The sequence below is a fragment of the Sarcophilus harrisii genome, chromosome X, assembly GCF_902635505.1.
Source record: "Sarcophilus harrisii chromosome X, mSarHar1.11, whole genome shotgun sequence".
NCBI classification, from domain to species: domain Eukaryota; kingdom Metazoa; phylum Chordata; class Mammalia; order Dasyuromorphia; family Dasyuridae; genus Sarcophilus; species Sarcophilus harrisii.
In genome coordinates this window covers 22,937,805-22,958,483 of record NC_045432.1, presented here as the reverse complement: position 1 = coordinate 22,958,483, position 20,679 = coordinate 22,937,805, and the positions used below count along the sequence as shown (strand labels likewise).

General features: G+C 45.9%; 1 protein-coding gene across 1 annotated transcript in view; it reads left to right on the top strand.

Moving 5' to 3' along the window:
• Window positions 1-18,860, top strand: part of LOC100919634 (maestro heat-like repeat family member 5) — a 112,623-nt gene extending 93,763 nt beyond the window's left edge. Inside the window, exons 25-29 of the mRNA XM_031944553.1 lie at window positions 7,143-7,298; window positions 10,006-10,128; window positions 10,403-10,505; window positions 12,065-12,139; window positions 18,246-18,860. Of these exons, the coding sequence (XP_031800413.1) occupies window positions 7,143-7,298; window positions 10,006-10,128; window positions 10,403-10,505; window positions 12,065-12,139; window positions 18,246-18,340 (552 nt within the window). The 3' untranslated portion in view covers window positions 18,341-18,860. The remainder of the gene's footprint in view (window positions 1-7,142; window positions 7,299-10,005; window positions 10,129-10,402; window positions 10,506-12,064; window positions 12,140-18,245) is intronic.
• Window positions 18,861-20,679: the final 1,819 nt, after the last annotated feature.

The following is a 20,679-nucleotide window of genomic DNA, read 5'->3' as shown; positions in this document are numbered from 1 at the left end:
AAAATAATTGCTTCATAGAAGAAACTGGGCAGACAACCATGTTTTTCTGTTTTGAAACAGTCTATGAGACAAAAATCTTAAGACTTTTAGAACTGTTGCTGCTGCTCCTTCAGTCTTGTCTGACTCTTTGTAACCCCATGGGTCATAACACATATCTCTTGACAGCTGTCCAAGTTCATGTTCATTGTTTCTGACACTATCCATCTTCTCCTTGACTATCCCCTTTTCTTGTTGTTTTCAATCTTGCCCAACATCAGAGTCTTTTCCAACGAGTCCTGTATTCATCATGTGGCCAGAACATTTAAGCTTCAGCTTTGGTATTTGATCTTACAGTAAATAGCCTGAATTCATTTATGTAAGTATTAACTGATTTGACCAACTTGGTGTCCAAGGAACTCTCAAAAGTCTTCTCCAGCACCACAGTTCAAAAGTGTCAATTCTGTGCTACTCTCAGCCTTCCTTACAGCCCACTTTCACAGCCTTGCACTGCAACTGAAAGCTATGAAAAACCATAGCTTTGATTACATCGATCTTTGTCAAGAAGGTGATATCTCTGCTTTTTAGTCTGCTGTCCAGATTTGCCATAGCTTTCCTTCTAAGGAGCAAGCATCTTTTGATTTCATGGCCGTAGTCACTGTCTACAGTGATTTTTGAACCCAAGAATAGAAAATCTGATACTGCTTCCATTTCTTCTCTTTCTGTTTGCCAAGAAGTGATGGAATCACTTGTCAAGATCTTTGTTGTTGTTTTTAAGTTAGGCTTCCTTACGCTGTCCTCTTTCACCCCCTCAAGAGGTTTAATTCTTCACTTTCTTCCATTAGTGTTGACATTTCTCCTGACAACCTTAATTCCAGCTTTTGATTTATCCAGCCTGGCATTTCACATAATGTCTTCGGGATATAAGTTAAATAAGGTGACAATATACAGCCTAGTCATACTCCTTTTCCAATCTTAAACCAATCAGTTGTTCCATGTTTAGTTCTAACTATTGCTTCTTAGCCTGCATATAGGTTTCTCAGGAGGCAAGTAAGATGATCTGGTATTCCCATCTCTTGGAAGATTTGCCACATTTTGTTGTGATCCACATAATCAAAGTCTTTAGTATAGTTGATGAAGCAGAAGTAGCTGTTTTTCTGAAACTCCTTAGCTTTCTCCATAATCCAGTAAGTATCGACAATTTGGTCTCTAGTACTTGTGCCTCTTTGAAGAGTAGCCTGTTCTGGTAATTTTTAGATCTTATCCTCTTGAAGCCTAGAATCTTAAGCATAACATTGGTGTCATATGGAATGAATGCAGTTGTTTGGTAATTTGAACATTCTTTGCCATCTACATCCAGAGAAGAGAACAATGGAGACTGAATGTGGATCAAAACATAGGATTTTCACCATTGTTTTTTGTTGTCTGCTTGTTTTTTTTCCTTTCTCGTGTTTTTTTTTTCACTTTTGATCTGATTTTCCTGGTGCAACATGACAAATATGGAATTATGTTTAGAAGAATAGCACATATTTAACCCATATTGGATTGCTTGCTGTCTCCGGGAGAAGGAAAAGGGGAGGGAGGGAGAAAATTTTGGAACACAAGGTTTTGCAAAAGTGAATATTGAAATCTATCTCTGCATGTATGTGGAAAAATAAAGTACTATTTAAAAAACATTCTTGGATTCGGATGTAAATTGATCTTTTCTAGTTCAGCAGCCACTGTTGAGTTTTCTAACTTTTCTGGCATAAGCACTTTTTCTGGTAAAGCACTTTAACAGAATTTGACAGAATTATCTTTTAGGATTTTAAATTGCTCAGCTGTAATTTTGTCACCAAGGCTTCCTAAGATCCATTTGACTTCATTCTCCAGGAAGTCTAACCAGTAACAGAACCATTGTGGATATCAGTGCTGTGAAGATCTTTCTTATATAGTATGTATTCTTGCTACCTCTTCTTAATCTCTTCTGTCCCTACCATTTCTTTTATCATGCCCATTTTTTGCATGAGACTTTCTCTTGTTATCTCTGATTTTCTTGGACAGATGTCTTATCTTTCCCATCATATTGTTTTCTTCTGTGCTTTGACATTGCTTATTTAAGAACTCCTCTCTCCTTGCTTCATTAATAAGAGACTTCAAGGCACTATGTACAAAGTATTTCGGATGTCCCAGCTTTATATGCTTTCTTATAATTGCATTATCATAGTGTGAATCTTGTAGAACTATATTAAGTACTAAGTACATGTACTGAACTAGAGACCCGTGCTAAACTAGATAACCATTGTCTTATTAATTGCTCTGAGTTAGCACCTTGTAAGAATCCTTGTTTCAAGTACAAAGAGTTCTGGCCCATAACATTGATCCAAGGACTTCCTGATTCCAAGATCATCTCAATGGTAAACTGATCTCACTGATGCGATGGTATCCCTTCTACCATACTGGCTTTCTAATGTGGTACATATGAGGATATGGATTGTGTGTGTGTGTGTGTGTGTGTGTGTGTGTGTGTATGTACACACGGGCATACAGAAAATGTGTAAATATGGAGCTCAGTCACTGTATTTGTGTGCACATGGGCCTAAAGTTGGGTATAAGAGAATGGGTATGCACAGCAGGCAATACAGATGAGTATATGGCTGCATGTAATTTGTTTCTGTATCTTTGGCTATGGGATTGTGTGTTTGTGAGTGAACATGGAGATGAGTAGCTGTAATTAGGAATGGGGATGCAAATGAAGATGCATGAGGTCGCTTGTCTGTGTGTGTTTGTGTGTGCAAATGTCTCCATGAGTGTCTGGATGGCCATATGTAGCTGTACATGGGGGGGAAATACCACTTACTTGTGCCTGTGAGTTTGTGTGTGTCCATTCTTGGGGGCGAGGCTGCCTAAGTATAAAGCTGTAGAAAAGTGTATCTGGAGTGCATGGAAGTGTTTATATGAATGTGCATGGTATGTGTGTAAATGTGAGCTTGAGGTTGTAGCATTATATACTTATATAGAGCATAATGAATGTGAGTGTTGCATGTATGCTCATGCACGAGTACATGTAGGACTGAGCATATATGTGTTATGGGCACACGTGAAGATGGGATAGTCTATCTATGTCATGTGTGTGAGTTTATGGGTATACATACAAGATTTCAGATGTGTATACTGTGAATGCTTAGAGGGATAAGCGTGGACACTGAAATCGATGAGCAAGTGTGCTCTTTTGTTTGTGCGTGAAAGTGTATATCGCGTGAGTGACTGTGGTTAAGTGTACGCAGGCAGATGGGGTGGAGGGAAGGTTGTATTATTATTACCTGTATTATCATAGCAGAATTTGACAGTGGACAATAGTGGGAAATAGAAGGTCCCAGTTGCCTCAACAAGACAAAAAGTAAGCCTGTGTTGCTCTAAGTGCTGCCCTGAATATGAGACCCTTGTTGTATTCAGAGTGGTCCTCGGGTGATTGCGTGTGCACGTGTGTGTATCCTTGGATTTGTGAATAGGGCAATGAGTGTGAGTGTTTGTGTGGTTTCGGAAGGGGACGGAATGTGGAGAGAAGGCATCATTGTATGGATGCATGCGTTTCTGCCAAGGAGATGAGTCGTAACCGTGTAGACCGGTGAGATTCTGGGTCTATGGACATGTGGGACTGAGGATGTGTAAGCAGATACATGTGTGTGCACAAAGGAAGTTGAGTGTGAGTTGGGTGCCAGTGGCTTTCAGTCTACTTATAGGTTGAATACGCCTCTGTGGTCATATGGGTTTTTCTATACAAGGGAATGTTTGTGTGGTTGTCTGTGAATGACTATAAATCTCTGAGTGTGCATGTAGAATGAGGAGCTCTATTTATATGGTGTGTGTATACATAGGGAGTGGGGTGGAGGTATGTGAATAGGAATGTCTGCTTCTAAATGGGTTATATATGAGGGGCTAACCATGTGCGTGTCTATAGACTTTGTTTGTCCTTAAAATAACTGCAGTTTAAACAAATTATTGATATCTTCTGTTTTTATATCACGTTCATTTCCAAATACATCCCCCTCCGTGGTCCACAGAGCCAACTTCGCAATTAGGAATAAAAAAAAAGAGGGGGGAAAAGGGAACTTAGCAAAATTACCCATCCATCAACCAAGTATGATGGCATATTCAGGGTTTAATACCTGTAGTTCTCCACTTTTGCAAAGACAAGAAGGACATGTATATTTTCATCTCTTCTGTGGCTTTTGTGTCTGGGAGGCTGAACATGAACATGTAAAGGCTGTAGGTTATGTCCCCCATAGAGAATATATCTGTCCATATGAATCTGTCTATATGTGACTCACGGGGAGACATGAATAGATATCTCTAGAATCTCCTTCACCCATCCTTTTACAAGGGAGACACTGATTACTTCCAGGAGGGGAAGCAGGAGTTTGGAGCCAGAGACTAAAGATTCTGTTCTCAGAGAAAAGGTACTAAGTGAGAATTTTCTCTATCTGAACCCCCCCCAGGTATTTTTAGTCTAGGGGAGATAATTTTTTAGATCAAACTAAGTACCTAATCGCTCTCCCTAAATGGGAAAGAATTATCCTAAGTTAAATATCCAAGACTTGATTCCCTTCCCACCAAATTCTGGTTCCACAATGAACACATATAGTGGATAACAAAGAAATTCATTTATCCAAACTGATAAAAGAGAATCAGAGAAGTTATACAACAGATAAGAATATTGCAAATAATACACAGAATGCATGAGCTCTCCTATTGGTAGTGATATTGCTCCACACAAGCAAGAGAGACAGTCCCCAAATCTCACCTGAGAAAAAGTTCTCTAGTGTAAGCTGGGGATCAGGACATGATCAAGGTGCCAGATCCTCCTCCAAGTTGGCTTCTTCCCAGAGTCTTTCTCTCCCTTCAGGGACCTAAAGAGAATCCGGAATGACATGTCTTCTTTCTCAAAGCTGGCAGACCAGGATCTCTCTTTTCTCTCAAGCTCTTGCCAACTTTGCCCCTCACACAGGCATAGAACATCGAGTTATCACTCTCCACTGATGTTTTCCAAATGGCTTTAAGCATTGGTTATGTCCCTCCCTTGGGCTGAAACTCATTGCAGTTCCTTGCAAAAATCAGCTGGAGCAAGCTTGAAATCTGTAACTATACGACAGTATATACAAGTATCCAGTCTTTGAAACAACAAGAAAGATATTCCTGGCACACCGGGGAACCAACGTATGGTACCAAGCAAAGTAAAATCAAAACATTCACTAAACATACATGCAACAGACAGGGCACTTCCCAGAACATGCGCTGAGAGAGTACTCAAGTGACAACACGCCTATGGAACGTGACACATGCACAATTCCAAAGTATATGCATGTTCAGAGTGTACAGCAATCAGAAGCAACAAAATAAGGTTAGCTAAGAAAAGCAAAGCTAAAGCTAACTAGTGGCAAGAGTAACACTCTCAACAGACCTATATAAAATTATAGCTAAACAGTAAGTATTGATGGATATGCAAAATAATTAAGGGACATGAACCCCAAAGAAACCAGGCAAACGAACGTAGCAGTAAAGTAAAAAATCAGCATTAATTCACATGTACAGCAATAAACATGTGTAATTACATGGAGGGCCCATGTGTCATGAGCAGTCTCTAGTCTCGTCTCCTCGACTGTTTACCTGTAACAATAACTTAATCTAGTGACTAGGGGGCTGGACACTGACTGACTTCTCTGTTCTGTACTAGAGTTAGTAGTTGGTATGGCTGACTGTCAAGATCCTTAGAGACTTGTCTATAGACCCCTGCACTGGCAGCCACGTCAGATTGACTACCAGTATATTGGAACTTTGTGAGTTGAATCTGTACCTTAAGAGTCTCTGTGTCCATAGGAGTTTCCTCTGGGTTCAGTGTGTCATGTCCCATAGGTGTGTTGTCACTTTAGTACTCTTTGAGCGGATGTTCTGGGAAGTGCCCTATCTGTTGCACGTATGGTTAGTGAACGTTTTAATTTAGGTTTTGTCGCTGGTACCTCATGGTGGGGTTTTGTACGTGAGTGTGTGTGTACGGGGGCTAAGCTTGTGCAGGCAGGTTGTGACGTATGTCCGTGGACAAAAGATTCGATCACTGGTGATCATCCAGTTCTGTGTGCTTCCATGTGGGCCTGTGGTTGTGTGGATGTATGTCCCTAGGATATGGATGAATGAAGTTACGTGTCTGTTTGTGTATTTAGACATCAGGGGCAGTGATATGGTTATGTACGTGTTTGCGCACAGAGAGACAAATTACGGTGTGTGGATTGGTTTATGATATTCAGGATGAGTAGACCACTGAAACAAAATGGCAGACCTGGAAGAGAGAGCGAGATACAGAATGGAGAATGTCCGAGCCGGAAAGCCCTTACAACAGAGAATGTAAAAGCTGAGAAGACGGGGGGCGGGGACCTTAGAATACAATGACAGGGGTTGGGGGGGACCTTCTAGTTCAACTCCCTCTTTTTATAGATGGAGATGCTGAGGTTTAGGGCACGCAACTAGTTAGTTTACATGTGTGCAAATGCATTGATGATTGTACGTGTTATTTGCATAACTGTATGTGCACACATGGGGGGATTTGTGGATGTAAACAGATGGCTGTGGCTGGGTATGAGCTGTGCCTTCATGTAGGGCTAAAGGCAAAGGAAGTGAAAGGCTTCACACCTGGTACGTCACCCTTTGACCTGTACTCCTCTAGGCAAGCTCTCTCTAGTCATCAGCAGACAAGAACTGGGAGTTCTAAAGCAAATCTAGGCTCTCGGCCAAGTAGCCCTGGAGAAGCCAAAGATGTGGATTAACTTGGAGGAGGTGGCCTGGAATCCAGACCTCATTTTGGATCCCCAGGACTCCTTCTATAGAGTGCCCTTGACCCCCTACTTAAGCCCTGGTGGACATGACCTCTGTGGGTTGGTTGGGGAAAGGCTGTGGAAAGATATGCTGACACTATCCAGATGTGACTGTGATTGTATCTACGGGAGTGACTGTGTAGGCGGGAATGCCTCGGAGAGACCATGGGGGTACCTGCCCATGGCATGGCCACTGTGGATGTGGACCCAGACGGTGAATATCAATGGCTCCTGAGACTACCCTGTACCTCAGTGTCCCCGACTGATTTGTCTGATGAGCCCCGCCATCATGCAATCTTTCCCTGTATTTGTGGTCCCCAGGAGAGAGAAACTGTCCGTGGTAGCGCCATCTACGTTTTTGGAAGCCTCGTGAGCAACATGGAGGGCAGGGCATCCCCCATGCTGCAAGACCAAGTCTGCCGGAGCCTCATCCCTTTGCTTTTCCACCTTATGGACCAAGAAGAAGATGTGGTGATGGTGAGTTGGCCACCCTGGACCTCACTGCCAAGCCATCCATTCCCCAGAGGCAGTGTGGTATAGTGGAAAGAGGGATAAGCTTAGAGCCAGGAAACAGGGATATATGGGAGGGTTTTCTTGGCCATGTGACCTTGGCCCAATCATTTAAGCCTCAGTTTTCTTGCCTAGAATAATATTTTTACTATGAACATAGCACATAGACTTAAAGTTACAGTTAGGTTAGCTCCCTAAGCTAGTGGGAGCAGATGTCAAGACAGGCCCACGTCCAGACCCCTTCCAGTGGACCTCTGGCTTCCAGCGGCTACTCCTTGCTTCTTTGGTCCCCGTGACGGGGGCAGTGCAAGGATGGACTGTGTCAAAGATGGATGGAAATGATTAGCAAACCGCCCACTATCGTTCTTTGTCTTCTCCCTCCATTTTCTTGTGAGGTCTCCCTTCTTACTAGGAAGGCCCCTGCTTGCCCTGCCTTCATATCTCTTAGCACAGAATTTAGACGTGAAAGATCTCACCTCATTTTACAAGGAAGGAAACTGAGACTCAGAAAGGGCAATAATAATTTGATCAAGCAAAATGGCTACATGCAAACGCAGGGCCTCTGACTCTGAGTTCTGTGTGCTTATTAATACCCAACACCGCTTTTAGCTCCTCAGCCACCAGAACCTCCCCTGGGGTGGACATAGTCAAGCCTTCTTCCCCTGTGGAAAGGGATGTGGGAAGTAGAGGTGGAATTTCTCTGGCTTGTCTTTGGGCCTGCTTCCTGCTCTAAGGCCTGCCTTTTCCTCTCCCCTCTTCCTTCCTTTCCCTCCCTTCTCTTGCCCCTTTCTTCTACCTTTGTCCCCAGCTCAAAGTTGAGCTACAACTGCGGGTGCAACTACCCCAGCCACTTCAGAGCCTCGGCAGGAGGAGGCCCAGCCTGTCGCCTCCCTCGGGGTTGCAGAGTCCCCCGGCCTCCTCCCCCTTGCCTCTCCAGCCCAGTCTTCTTGCCCTCTATTTCCTTCTCCTCGTCCCATGAAGGAGAACACAAGTGGGAGAAAAGTTTCTTCCGGCAAGCAGCAGCCGGGACGGAGCCAGTCCCCTTCGGTGACAGCAAGATGAGGCCTCTGGGCTCTGGAAACTAGGCTGCCGCTTTACCTCTTTGAAGCTCTTCTCTTCTGTGTCTTGGAAAATTTCCGATCCTGATCAGACTGAACCGAACTCCAAAGGTGTCTGATCCCATGTTCCCAAGAAAGAATAAGGCCCAGAGGGACCCTCATGGGGTGCGGGGCCCAGACACTCACAAAACTTTAGAGTTCAAAGGGGCTTGAAAGGCTGCCCAGTCCAACCCATACTCGACTGAGAATTCCCACTCTGACAATTTATTCTCTGGCCTTTGTTGGCAAACCTCCACGAAGGGCAGCTTTCCGTCCCCAGGGCCGCCCTTTCTGCTGGAGGTTAATTCTGAGTACTACAAGTATATTCCTGTGCATCGAGCTGCCATCTGCCCGTGTGCTCCCTCCCTTGCTCTCGTCCTCTTCTTGCCTTCTGGGCCCAAGTTGCCCAGGCCTGAGTCTTCTTCCATATGGCAGGCCCTCAGATCCTTCAAGATCTCAAGATCATCTTCTTAACTCATTCTCTGTTCATCTGTGCATCGACATCTGAGGCCCATTGCAGAACCTCTCCACCGTGGCGGAGCTGGTTTATTGGGTTTGGGAAACACTTTTCTCATTTCTCCTCCATTTTCACCTTCTCTTTGGTTGGTTCTTTCCCTCTTTTCTTTTTTTCTTTCTCGTGTTACAGTTTTTACTTCTTACTGGGAAGGTATTGAAGGCCAGAGTGTGCAGGCCTCTGTGGAGGCATGATTTTCATATGTTCAAATGCATGACTGTACATGAAGGTCCAAACGTAGTTAATGTTACTTCATCAAGCAGGGCTGTCTCGTAACAGCCGATCCCGACATTCGTTTACCCTCCACTGCTCAGGGTCCAAGTGCCTTCGGACCATACGAGTGTGGATATTGGGGGATGTGGCTGGCTCCTCTATCGTATTCTCTTCCCAAACCATCACTCCTTCTTTAGGCTTTGCCATCTCTACTGGACACCAGGGTTCTCAACCATAGCCGGCTTCCACTCGGCTTTCCGTTCCCTCCACCATATCCATCCCTTCACCAAGTTCTGCCATTGCTTCTTTCAAAATCTTACATTTTCAGCATTGCCAGTGTTGCTGCCAGGCCCTCAGCACCTCACTCTTGGCCTGCTGCAAAACCTTCCCAACTGGTCTCCTCTCCTCTAGCTGATCTGCCCTGAATACCCGACTTTCCTCATGTTGCCCTCCTGCTCAGAAACCTGCGGCAGTACCCGGCTGCCTGCAGGCAGAAGTCCAAGCTGCTAGCCTGCAATTAAAAGCTGCCCATAATCTGGGCCCACCCTGCGGGGCCAACCTGAGCTTTCTTTACTTGACAATTGAGGCTCTGTGCTCTAGTCAAGCTGCTGTCCTTACTCAGGGAGACTCTGGAGGCCAGGCTGGAGAGAGGACTCAGAGTGATCCCTGGGAGCTGGGATGGCGAGGGAGCATAGGAGATCTCTGAGGCTCCTAGCTTATCCCAGATGGATGTATTGAAAAGAGTGCTTGAGCAAGTGAACGAGAGAGAGAGACAGAGCTAGCTGAGTCCCTCTTCCAATCCTCGGCCCACCCAGGGCTTTCCCTGATCTTGGCTTCTTGTATATTGCAGAAAGCCAAGTTTGCCTTCTTCCGTTGTGCCAGCTTCCTAAACTGGGACGAACCAGAGAAGCTCTTCCGTCGAATTGCCTGGGAGGAAGGCCTGCAGGCACTGCACAGCATCTGGAAGTGTTTTGTAAGGGAGGGGGTCTACTTGGGGGTCAGAAGTGGGGGGGCTGGGCACTCATCTGGGTACGTGTGCTCTCTGCCCGGGCTCGAGGTGCAGGGCTCTGTCCCCCATCCTCCATGCCCCATCTTCAGGGCCCCTAAGGCCTCATGCCAGGTGTCCCTTAGGCACCAGGACTTGGCGGGCTGTAATGATGGGACTGGAGCGCTTGGGCCAGCTCAGAGGCAGCAGGGCTGCTATTGCATGCCAGGCCCCATAACCTTCAGATTTCTCTCTTCACTAGATGGAAAACATGTTCTCCAAAGTGGACCTTTTCCTATCCCAGGCTCTCGGATACATCCACAGCAAACAATGGACCATGCGAACAGCTGCTGCCCTCTACATAGGTACTGCCCCAGCGCCAGGCCCTTCTTTCTCAGCTGCTTCCTGCCTCTGTCCCGAGCCAAGGTCACTTTTGAGTTCCTGGCTGGCTCCACTGCCCAGAAGCTACCATGACCAGCCCCCCTTCCCTACTGGCTATTACAGACTCTTCTTAGTGTTCTTTGTAGGACCAAGATCCAAGAATGGCTTCAGAGGCCCCCTAGTCCTTCCCCTATTTTATAGGAGAAAAGAAAGAGTGAATGTAATAAATGAACTTGTCCAAGGGGCCAGGGAACAGAAGAGCTGAGCTGGAAATCCCCATCTTCCATGTCCAAATCCAGTCCTTTTGCCCTATCTGCCAATAATAGCCATATGGCAAGGGGCCCCGGGAAAGTCAGGGGAGGAGCAGAAAGATGGAAGCCTCGGGTGGGAGGGCTTTCAGCTGGGTCCTGGTGGTTCCTGGATACTCCAAAGTGCTGATTATCACAACACTGATAACTCGTTGGGGTCCAGTGATGGAGATGGTTTGACCTGGGTTCTAGGACCATTTCTGCCATCGATACAGCGTGGAATATCAACAAGTCACTTCCCCTCTCTGGATATCAGTTGCCTTGTTTATCCCCTTTTTCCTGGGGGGAGGGGAGGCACATCTCCAGTCATCTCACTTAAATTCAACTAGTTGCAAGTCACGACATCACTCTCCTGATGCCATTGGTCCTCTTCGAAAATGAAGGACAAAAAACACAACCCTCTGAAGGATCCCAAATTACTTTGAGAGCTTAAGCTGTCACTTGTTCAACTGGGCTTAGTCTCTTGGGAAGTGGGGAAAAGCACTGGATTTGTCATCAGAAAACCTGAATTGGAACCTTAGATCTGCTACTGATTAGCTGTGTGAGCCTGGGTAAGTCCTTTCTCCTCCCTGAGGTTCGGTTTTCTCTGCAAAATGAGACTCTTCCCGTCCTAACTCCTCTCATCCTTTTAAAGGCCCTTAATGTCCGAGGTAGAGCTAGGATTCTAGCTCCTTACCCATCTCAAATTAGACCCACTCTCTCTTGGGTCCTGGCTACTCAAAGAACATCTGGGAACTTCTGGTTGGGTAGTCCGCCGTCTCCCTAGTTGTTAACGTTCTCTCCCTCCTCAAATTACCTAGTCAGTCAAAATGCATTTATTAAGCACCTACTAATGTTCCTGGAACTGTGCTAAAGACGAGGGATACTAGGAAAGCTCAAAAACTGACCCCCAAACCCCCAGCCCCTGCCCTCAAGGAGCTCCCAGTCTAAAGGGAGAGGCGAGCAAACAATCATGTCTTGACAAGATACTGACAGAATCAATTGGAGGAACTGATTTGCTTCTGTGGAATTTAAACTCTGAGAGGCTGGACCTTTTTTTGTCTATCTCCAAGAGTCTTAGGTCCTTAATAAATGTTTATTGAATTAAATCAGCTTCTATCCCATCCCCTTCCATCCCCTCTCCTTCCCTTCCTCTCTCCCATCCCCTCTCATCCCTTCCCATCCCATCCCAAACTTGGACCTGATTTGAGGTGGCCACCAGCCCTGAAGCCTTCACTGTTTTTGCTTCTATCAAGGACACACCATCAACATGTTGCCTTATGCCGTATCCAGGATACTAGATGAACAAGGGCTGATTTTCCTCTTTGAAGGTAAGTGAGGCTGCAGGGGTTTGGTGGGATGGGGAGGCCGAATCCGAACAGATCCTCTTGGGCTCCAAAGTGTGGAGATTAAAGTCATCCCACTTACGATAGGAGAGACCGAGGCAGAGATCTGAGTCAATGACACTTTATTAAAGAGAGTGATAATGAAGTAGATCAGATCTTCCTCATAATCTAAGATCCCACCCCCTTCCAGGACCCTATTTTTATAGGGCTAGATGTCCAGTCGTTCCAGAACTGCTATACCAAATACAGAATAATTGCACTGAGTGGTGTGTGTTGCATAAGCTAAAATAAGCAATATGCCAGCAGGGCCACAAGTTGGGTGAAATAATTATCTCCACAGAAGATGGACAGGCTTCTCCTTAATTCAGGCAGGAGGAAATAGTACAAGTCATGACCTAAGTGGTTATAAGATGGTCATCTGCTCCTAAGGAACAAGTGATTAGTCCGCAGGGACAAAAATATTACGGGGAACTTGGTCACAATGATAAGGCAAAATAAGGGTGGAGGGCATCTAGCTAATTTCCTATAGTTAAGCAAGTGAATTGAGAGTCTGCAGCGCACAGAACTTTGATATGATTCTATCAAATCGATTAATACTAATTGGAAAAGAGCAGGGTCTAAAATGAATTAATTTCTCTCATCCCCCCTTTGATCCACAGAAGGACGCTAGTCTTTCTATGGATCATTACAATCTAAATGCACAGAGGGCAGTCCTCCATGGCAGAGGCAAAACCAGAAAGGAGCGATCCCCTTACTGAGGTGCAAAGGTGATGTTAGAGAAGAGGGAAATGGGTACAATTTATGACGTACCCATTATGTTCCATTTGATTAAACAGTAACTCATAATATAGCAAATATACAATGAGTATCTGAGGTGACTTTCTCATTAACCGAGAATCATGAGGGAGAGGTACCTCCTAGTAAAACATGCCCTATAAGATATGAAAATTGGAAGTCCTTCAGGCAATCCGAGCATCGCCTGCCCCGCATATGAGTTCTGGAAATCTGAGTTTATGATAAAGATTCAAGCACTTTTGACGGTCACTCCACGATGGTGATGTAAGGCCTCCGATGCAGTCCTTCAGTCTTCTAGTGTTCTGGAGATCTCTGCTCCTAGGAATACTGGATTGAGTGGGGCTTCAGAGCAACTTCTAGCACATTTGCTTTTCCTGTTCACGTCACTCGCAGAGGTGCCCTTCTCTGTTAAAAATTTCTCACAAAATAGATTTAAACACTATTCTAATTTGCTATTACAGTGACCAGGTCAGGTATTGAGAGCCAGCACGAACCTTAACAGCACTAATATGATGTTCATATTAGTGAATTTAATCTTTAAAATTTTGAATTGAAATTTGAGCTTGGCAAATTCAAATAACAACTGAAAATTTTTAAAAATTCTCCACCCCAAATTTGTATTTGGCATATCTAACTAATCTTGTTATATAAACAACTGAAATATTATCACTCTGGCTAATTTCTTTTAACTGTTCATCCCTTCCCTGGGAGGATGAGATTTTGCGACAAAATTATTAATAGAATACTTTTTTAAATGATGATGACCCCTGACACAGAACCAAATTCATTTAAAAGTTGCCAAAATAATTGAAGTGTGCCAAAATGATCTGGGATAGGATAGATAAAAGCAATGAGTAATCAATTTCAAGATGATGTATAGACATGTTTGCCTTTCAACACATACTCAACTTCCAGCGGGTAAGAATAAATCCAAATAAAGTTGGTTTTCCCCATTTAGGTAACACGCAATATTCTATCATTCTGTTCACTTAAAACCCAAACTAAACATGTTTCTGCTAAATAATTAATAGAACAACAATCGGGTCCCCTAACCTGTTCCATCAATACTCAGTTATTCTCACATTAATTTTAGGAAGGACTGAAATCATAGCTTAATTAGCTCACACCTTATGCCTGTATTTTATTGTAATTGCGCAGATGTGCTCCGATATAAGGATCACCTATCCTTGATATAGATAAAAATTACGGGGTATTTAATTTTACATTTCTAAAACATTAGCTCTAAAGGGGCTTCTTCCTTCTAGATTGGCGTCTCAGGTGCCAAGACTTGACTCAAACTTAATAAAATAGAGCTACATCCTTATAGTATTTGTATATTGAAAATACAACATTCACCTAAAACTTTAGAGAATTTTAATTGTTACACGGTAAGTGCCCAAATTGGAAAATGAATCTTTGTCTCGATACCATTAGATAGAGGATTCAAACGATATTTTACATGTAAAATTCTTAATTTAATTTTGGAAATTGTGTCCCTTGGTTTTTTTTGCCGTGATATCTCCCGCTGATTATATTATCATAATGAAATAATGTTATATGATGGTACCCGATAAACCAAATAACCCACCAATTCAAATGGCGAGTCAAAATGATCCCTTACTATTAATCTAGCATGTATAACTAATCTCCCATAGGGTTCATCTCCTTCTTCTTCTTTACATCTGTCCTTATCAATGAAATTTGCTGTGTGAGGAGAAAGGCTGGGGTATAGTAGCATTAGTTCTGTTTGATTTCAAGTATGACGTATAAGCAGCCAGTTGTATGACGGGATGTCACGGCCAGGTTCAGAGTTAGCCGGGTGGGAGAATTTCTTATTCACCAAGATGAGGATACATCAAGAGAATCCTACCTTCACCTTTGCAAGGTTGTTCTCTCGACTTTCCCAGAGACAGACATCCACCTGTGGCAGCCCTCAGACTACAGGGGCACGTGGCATTTCCCTTGAATAATGTACCAGCAGTCTTATGCAGGATCAAAATAATTAGACCTGGATTCAAGACTAAGAATAATAGCAAATTTAGAGCACCAGCCCTGAAGTCAGGAGGACTTGAGTTCAATTTTGGTCTCAGACACTTAACACATCCTAGCTGTGTGACCCTGGGCAAGTCACTCAATTGCCTCGGGGGGGGGGGGAGAAGAATAAAGCAAATTGAAGTCCTGAGACTCTTCCTCAGACAACAAAATTTTACTAATTATAATAGGTTATGTTTAGATAATTAAAAAAACATAAAAAAAACATATTAGCTTCAAAATCTCATCTAGAATTTTTTTTAAACTATCATTCACATACACACACACACACACACCCCTCTCCTTGGTGTGCAGATAAAGCTAAAGGGAGACTATCAGACCATTTCTAGAATAGATCTTAAGATGGCTAAGATGAGATTCCCTCAACAGAGTCCAGATGAGTAGGTCGTACCTCAGCACAATTTCCTTGATGAAAGCTATGGTATCAGAAGTAGCTTTGGCTTTAGAACTAGATTATAGTTCAACCTTGGTCAAGGACTGACTTGGGCACAATCATAATCTTCTATAAGTGCTCAAAGGGGTACAAGCTAGCAGATTACCAATAAAACTTGAAAGGAAAGATGATCAAAAGCTCCACAAGTTGGACAAGTGGTTGTCATGTGAGCAGTTGGCTGAAATAACTTACTCTTGCTTAATTAAATCTATTCTCTCAAATGTGATTTTAAAAAAAAAACATCTCTTTATGAACTAAAAAAAGTATATCTGGTGATGGAAGTTCTGGGAAGGAATGCCTTCCCTTCCTCAATCACTCAGGCCAAAAGACCTGTTAAGCATCGTATCGTTATTTCTACTTCTAGTTCTACTTCTTCACTATAAGTTCATGCGCAGTGAATAATCGATCCAATTAAAAAAACATTCAAAGATAAATGAGTTTCCAAGTGATCCCAAAAGACATCCACTTAACTGTTAAAAAATATAATTTCTTCCCTTTGAATGGAAGAGGCTTTAGTGCTTCAAATGGCAGTGCTGTAGTTTCACGATACCCTGTCAGTAGGGCTCATCCCCAGGAATCTTACAGGCAAAGATGTCCTAAGACAATTTTAGCATGCTTTTCTCCAAACAGTAAATCCTTTACTAGAATTCTTTTGTTGGGGTTTTTTAAACGTAAAAATGAGAAACTAGCAATTCCACTGCTGAATCGCCATGGTCTTACCGAAATGAAAGGAAGAAAAATGGAGGAAAAAAGGAAACAATAATCTGTTTTAAAAGTTTAAATTATGGCCATATAATTGTATAAAAATATTATGAGTGCTCCAGAGCTTATAAATTTAGATAAATTAATCGCAAGTTCAAGTAGTCCCTCTTACCCCAATCAGGGACCCTTCTTAGTGAAAATGAATTTAGGGTAAATCAAGGCAGACTCACCAATCTTGAAGAGACTCACCTCAGGCTCAGAGAATTTGAGTACAGACGGCGAGGGGTGTGCCACCTCCCAGGACCGGTGTCCTTGGGGGAGCCATTAGTGAAAATTCAACCAGTGTGCACTTCCTTTTTGAGTTCCTTGCAGGGGCTGGCCAAAAGAGGCCGGGGTCCCTGCATCACTGTCCCATCTGGGTCACCAACATTGTGGAGATTAGAATCATCCCACCTACAATAGGAGAGACTGAGGCAGATGTCTGAGCCAAGGGTCCACGGTCTCCTCTAATAAAGTGGACCTCAGATCTTCCTCGTGATGTGAGATCCACCTCCTTCCAAGATCCAATTTTTATAGGGGTAGATGTCCAGTCATCATGGAACAGTCAGAATAATTCCCCCGAATAAGCAATACGTCAGCGGGGTCACAAGTTGGGTGAAGCAAGGAATATTTGGACAGGCTTTTCCTTAATCTGGGCAGGAGGAAATGGTACCAGCCATCACAGTCAGTGACCTAAGTGGTCAAAAGACGATCGTGAACAAGTGATTGGCCCGGAGCTACAAAAATATTTGGGGGGACTTTCCATGTAGCCGTGATCTCTGCCACGATGGGCTGGGTCACCGTGACAAGGCAAAACAAGGGTAGAGGGCCTTGAGCTAACTTCCTATAGCTGAGCAAGTGAACTTAGAATCTGCCGCTCAGAACTTTGAGATGATTCTAATCAAACTGATTGATTCTGAGTGAAATAGAGTAGGGGTCCGAATGCATTATTTCTCACAGAGGGGAGAGAGGGAGGGAGGGAAATGGTAAGGGTAGACTAATGCTGGACACCAGTAATGCTGCTCCATTCATCCCTATCTAAGAGGGTCAGCTGGGCAGGCTTTATGTATGGGATAAAGTAAGCCTCACTTTTCCCCTCTGCAAAATGGGGCCAATCAGACTCGGCCCTTCCTCCCTGGCCACGTCGGACCATGTAGAGATTGGCAGAAAGTATTACTGAGTTCAGTCAAGTGTAAAGCCCTGGATTTGGGTTGAAATCCTGGTTGCGCTCCTAACTGGCTATGGGACGGGCATCAGTGGAAAGAGTGCTGGGGTACAGTACAAAAAATACTGACTCTGGAGTCAGAGGACCTGGGTTCAAACATCGCCTTTGATGCGTACTGCCGACCTTCCCTTAGACAAGTCACTCTGACTCCCTGGGACGGAGCACACTGCCTCCGAGGCTCCCAGCCTCTTAAGTCCTTTGTGTCCTGTGAGCAGAAGCTGATGGACACCATTCTCAAAATAATCTTTTTTTTCCCCTCACTAACTTCAAATGAGGGCTTAGTGCAAATATATACATAAATTGGTGGGGCCATACATTCATTACACATCAATTTCCCACCATCCTACTTGCCCCCTTGAAATCTTATCTGTGGATCCATTGGGAAGGAACCATGTTGGCCTCCAGGTTGAGAACCCTCCCTGTAAATCTAGGATCCTCCGTGTGACCTGGAGCCAGGCCCTTCCATTCCCCCGGCCTCAGTTTCCTCCTATGTAAAAGGAGGTTGTTGAAGCTAGTGTCTGAGATCCCAGATTCCATGATCTAGTTCTATAGTTTTGATCTTGTTCAGCTTCAATTTCCTCCCTGAGACCCATCTTGAGCTCTGAGGGGTTGATTCTTAGCTCTGATCCTCAGGAGCTAGGTGGTTCTGGGTTGGTCATGTGTCACTGAGGATCACTTTCTTCATCTGTAAAATGGAAATCGTTACATTCTGCTACCTATCTGAGAAAGCAGTTGGGAGGAAGGAGCTTTGGGCACCTTAAGACCTAAAGCAATGGGGCTGGGGCTAGACCCAGCCCATCTCCGCCCCCATCTTTGAGCCTGCTCTCTTTCTGTTTGTCTTTCAGTCTTCGCTGAATTAGAAGAGGATGAAGAGAAATTCATCCGCCACGTGGCCGAGTCCCATTTCACAAGTCTGCAGAAGATAGTTCGGCTAGTGTAGACCTTGAACTTTGACCTTGACCTCATGTTTCTTCCTCACTAGGAGGCCCTGCAGCTTTCATATGCCCTCCCCATCAGCTGGACTATTCCTCTCCTCGTAACTATTAAAGGCTGACATCTTCCCTCTGGGCCCTTTCTCTTCTTCCTCGTGGGTCAGTGGGGTCCCGCCTAGTCTGGAGCCAAGGTCCGACTGCCTACGGGGATCAAAGCCCCGTGCTGGACAGGGGAGGGACGAGGGCCCAGATTACACAGTCCCGGCTATAGGGAGCATAGGGTGCTTTAGGGAAGTCATCCAGGATGGGAGAACCAGAGGTTGGCTTTAGAGTCCCAGCCAGGCCCAGTGTCCCTCCAGAAAGTTGGTTTGCAGTTTGATTTCCTACTGTTCTCAGAGGGAGCACGGGGAATTTAGAGCTCCTTGCTCGTTGTCTCAGGGAAGGGGAAGGGAAGGGAGACGAGGAGAGAATTTGGAACTCAAAGATTTGTAAAACGAGTATTAGTGAAAAATTAAAATGTTCACATAAAAGGTGTGTACCAGAGAGACAGAGGGGGGGAGGGAGGGAGACAGAGAGAGGTGGGGGGGGGGAACGAAGGGGGACAGAGAGAGAAAGAGAGGGAGGAAGGGGGACAGAGAGAGAGGAAAGGGGAGAAGACTGAGAGAGAGTGATATGTATGACTGGGGAGTGGAGGTGGGGATGGGAGGTGAGGAGCATCCCCCACTCAGCTTTTGGGAACCCCCCCGATGAGATCCATCAAAGTAAGGGCCTGTCTCCTAGTCGGGACTGCTCTTATGTGCATATGAAAGGGCTAGACTTGCCTACAGAGGGAAGGAGGAGACAGGACCTTCGCTTCCGGCCCAGCTTGCGTCTGTGCCCACCCCACTGTTTTACCTAAAACCCACAGATGTGGGACCCTAAATCTGGGCAAGGGACCCCAGATTTGGCCCGTAGCCCCTGTGGCTGTTGTCCGGCCTGCAGAGTTTAAGCCAGGGAGCTCTAGAGAGTGCTTACCCCAAACTTGGGGGGGACCCGTGGGTGTGGCAGGAGAGCCTGGCCCTGGCCGTTTGTGGAGGTAGAGGGACTGGCGAGTGATTGGAGCAGGTGGCAGGGAGGGCGAGAATGGCAGCGAGCCGGAGAGCCTGGGGCCTGGGCGGCGGGGTTCTCCATCACCAGAGGAGGAAAACAGGGAGTTCTGTTTGGGTCCGAGGATCTGAGATTCAGAACCGAAGGGAACCTGACGATCCGTGGAGCCCACGGGCCTGGGAAAGGACCTCGCCCCTCAGGGTGCCCCCCGGGTGCCTGGGACCTGGGCTCCAGAGACCGGGCAGGGCCGGGGCCGGGGTCTGAGAAGCATCTGGCTGGAGATGCTCATTGAGCCCCTGGGAGCCGATGAGATCAGCAATGAGAGCAGGGAGAGCCCCTGCCTGAGACCACCCACGGCTGCCCCCTCTCCCCAGCCCCCCCTCACTGCGGTCCTGCGAGTCAGATAGTGAAAGGCTTGTTATTCCCCTTCTATATCTAAGAAAACAGGCCCGGGGTCACCCAGCTAACAGCGCCGAGCTGAAAAGTCCGTTTGTTCCTGTGGGATAGCTGGGCCCGAGCCCCGCTGGGGGAGGGGTGGGGGCGGGGAAGGCGGGATGGAGAAGGGAAGGGGGGGGAGCTCCCCCCTGCTCCCGAGGTACCAGGCAGGCTGTTCCGAGCATCATTTTGTTTCCAAAAGCGCTCGCCTGCAAAACTTCCTCCAGCCCACAAAATCGACATTGGCTTTGGGCCCCGGGGCCCAGCGTCCGCCCCCCTTTTCCTGCTCTTCATTTCCCCCACCTTGGAGCCCCCAGTGTCTGCTAGGAGCCAGGAGACACAGAGAGCCCCCCCCCCCCCCCCCGCCCCGGCCTTCCCTGACATTCCAGGCAACCCCAACCCAGAGCAGAGTTATGGACGCTAGTCTCCTCCTTGCCTGCTTTTGTCGTTGCGCCGGAGCCTGACTTTCATTAACCTGGCTCTTGATCGCGCTGCAGCCCAGGGTTGGGGGGGAGGTCGGGGGGCTCGGGCTGACGTTTCTGGCCCCTGGGACGCAGGCTAACCTGCGGCCAAGGCCGGGGAGCGATCCGAGGGGAGGGCAGCCCGAGCAGGTGGCCCTGGCTTAGGCTAGCCTGAGAGAGCTTCCTGGCTCTTCGGAGTTTCCAAGAATTCTCTCGGACGGAGAGCTCGGCTGGATCTTGGCAGCGGCCGGGAAACCATCCCCCTCCTCTCCTATGAAACGAGGCCTTCTTTCCCTCTGACCCACATTGGGGAAGATTTTTGGACCAGAAGATGGCAGGCACCTGGGGGGTGGGGCTGCGGCCAA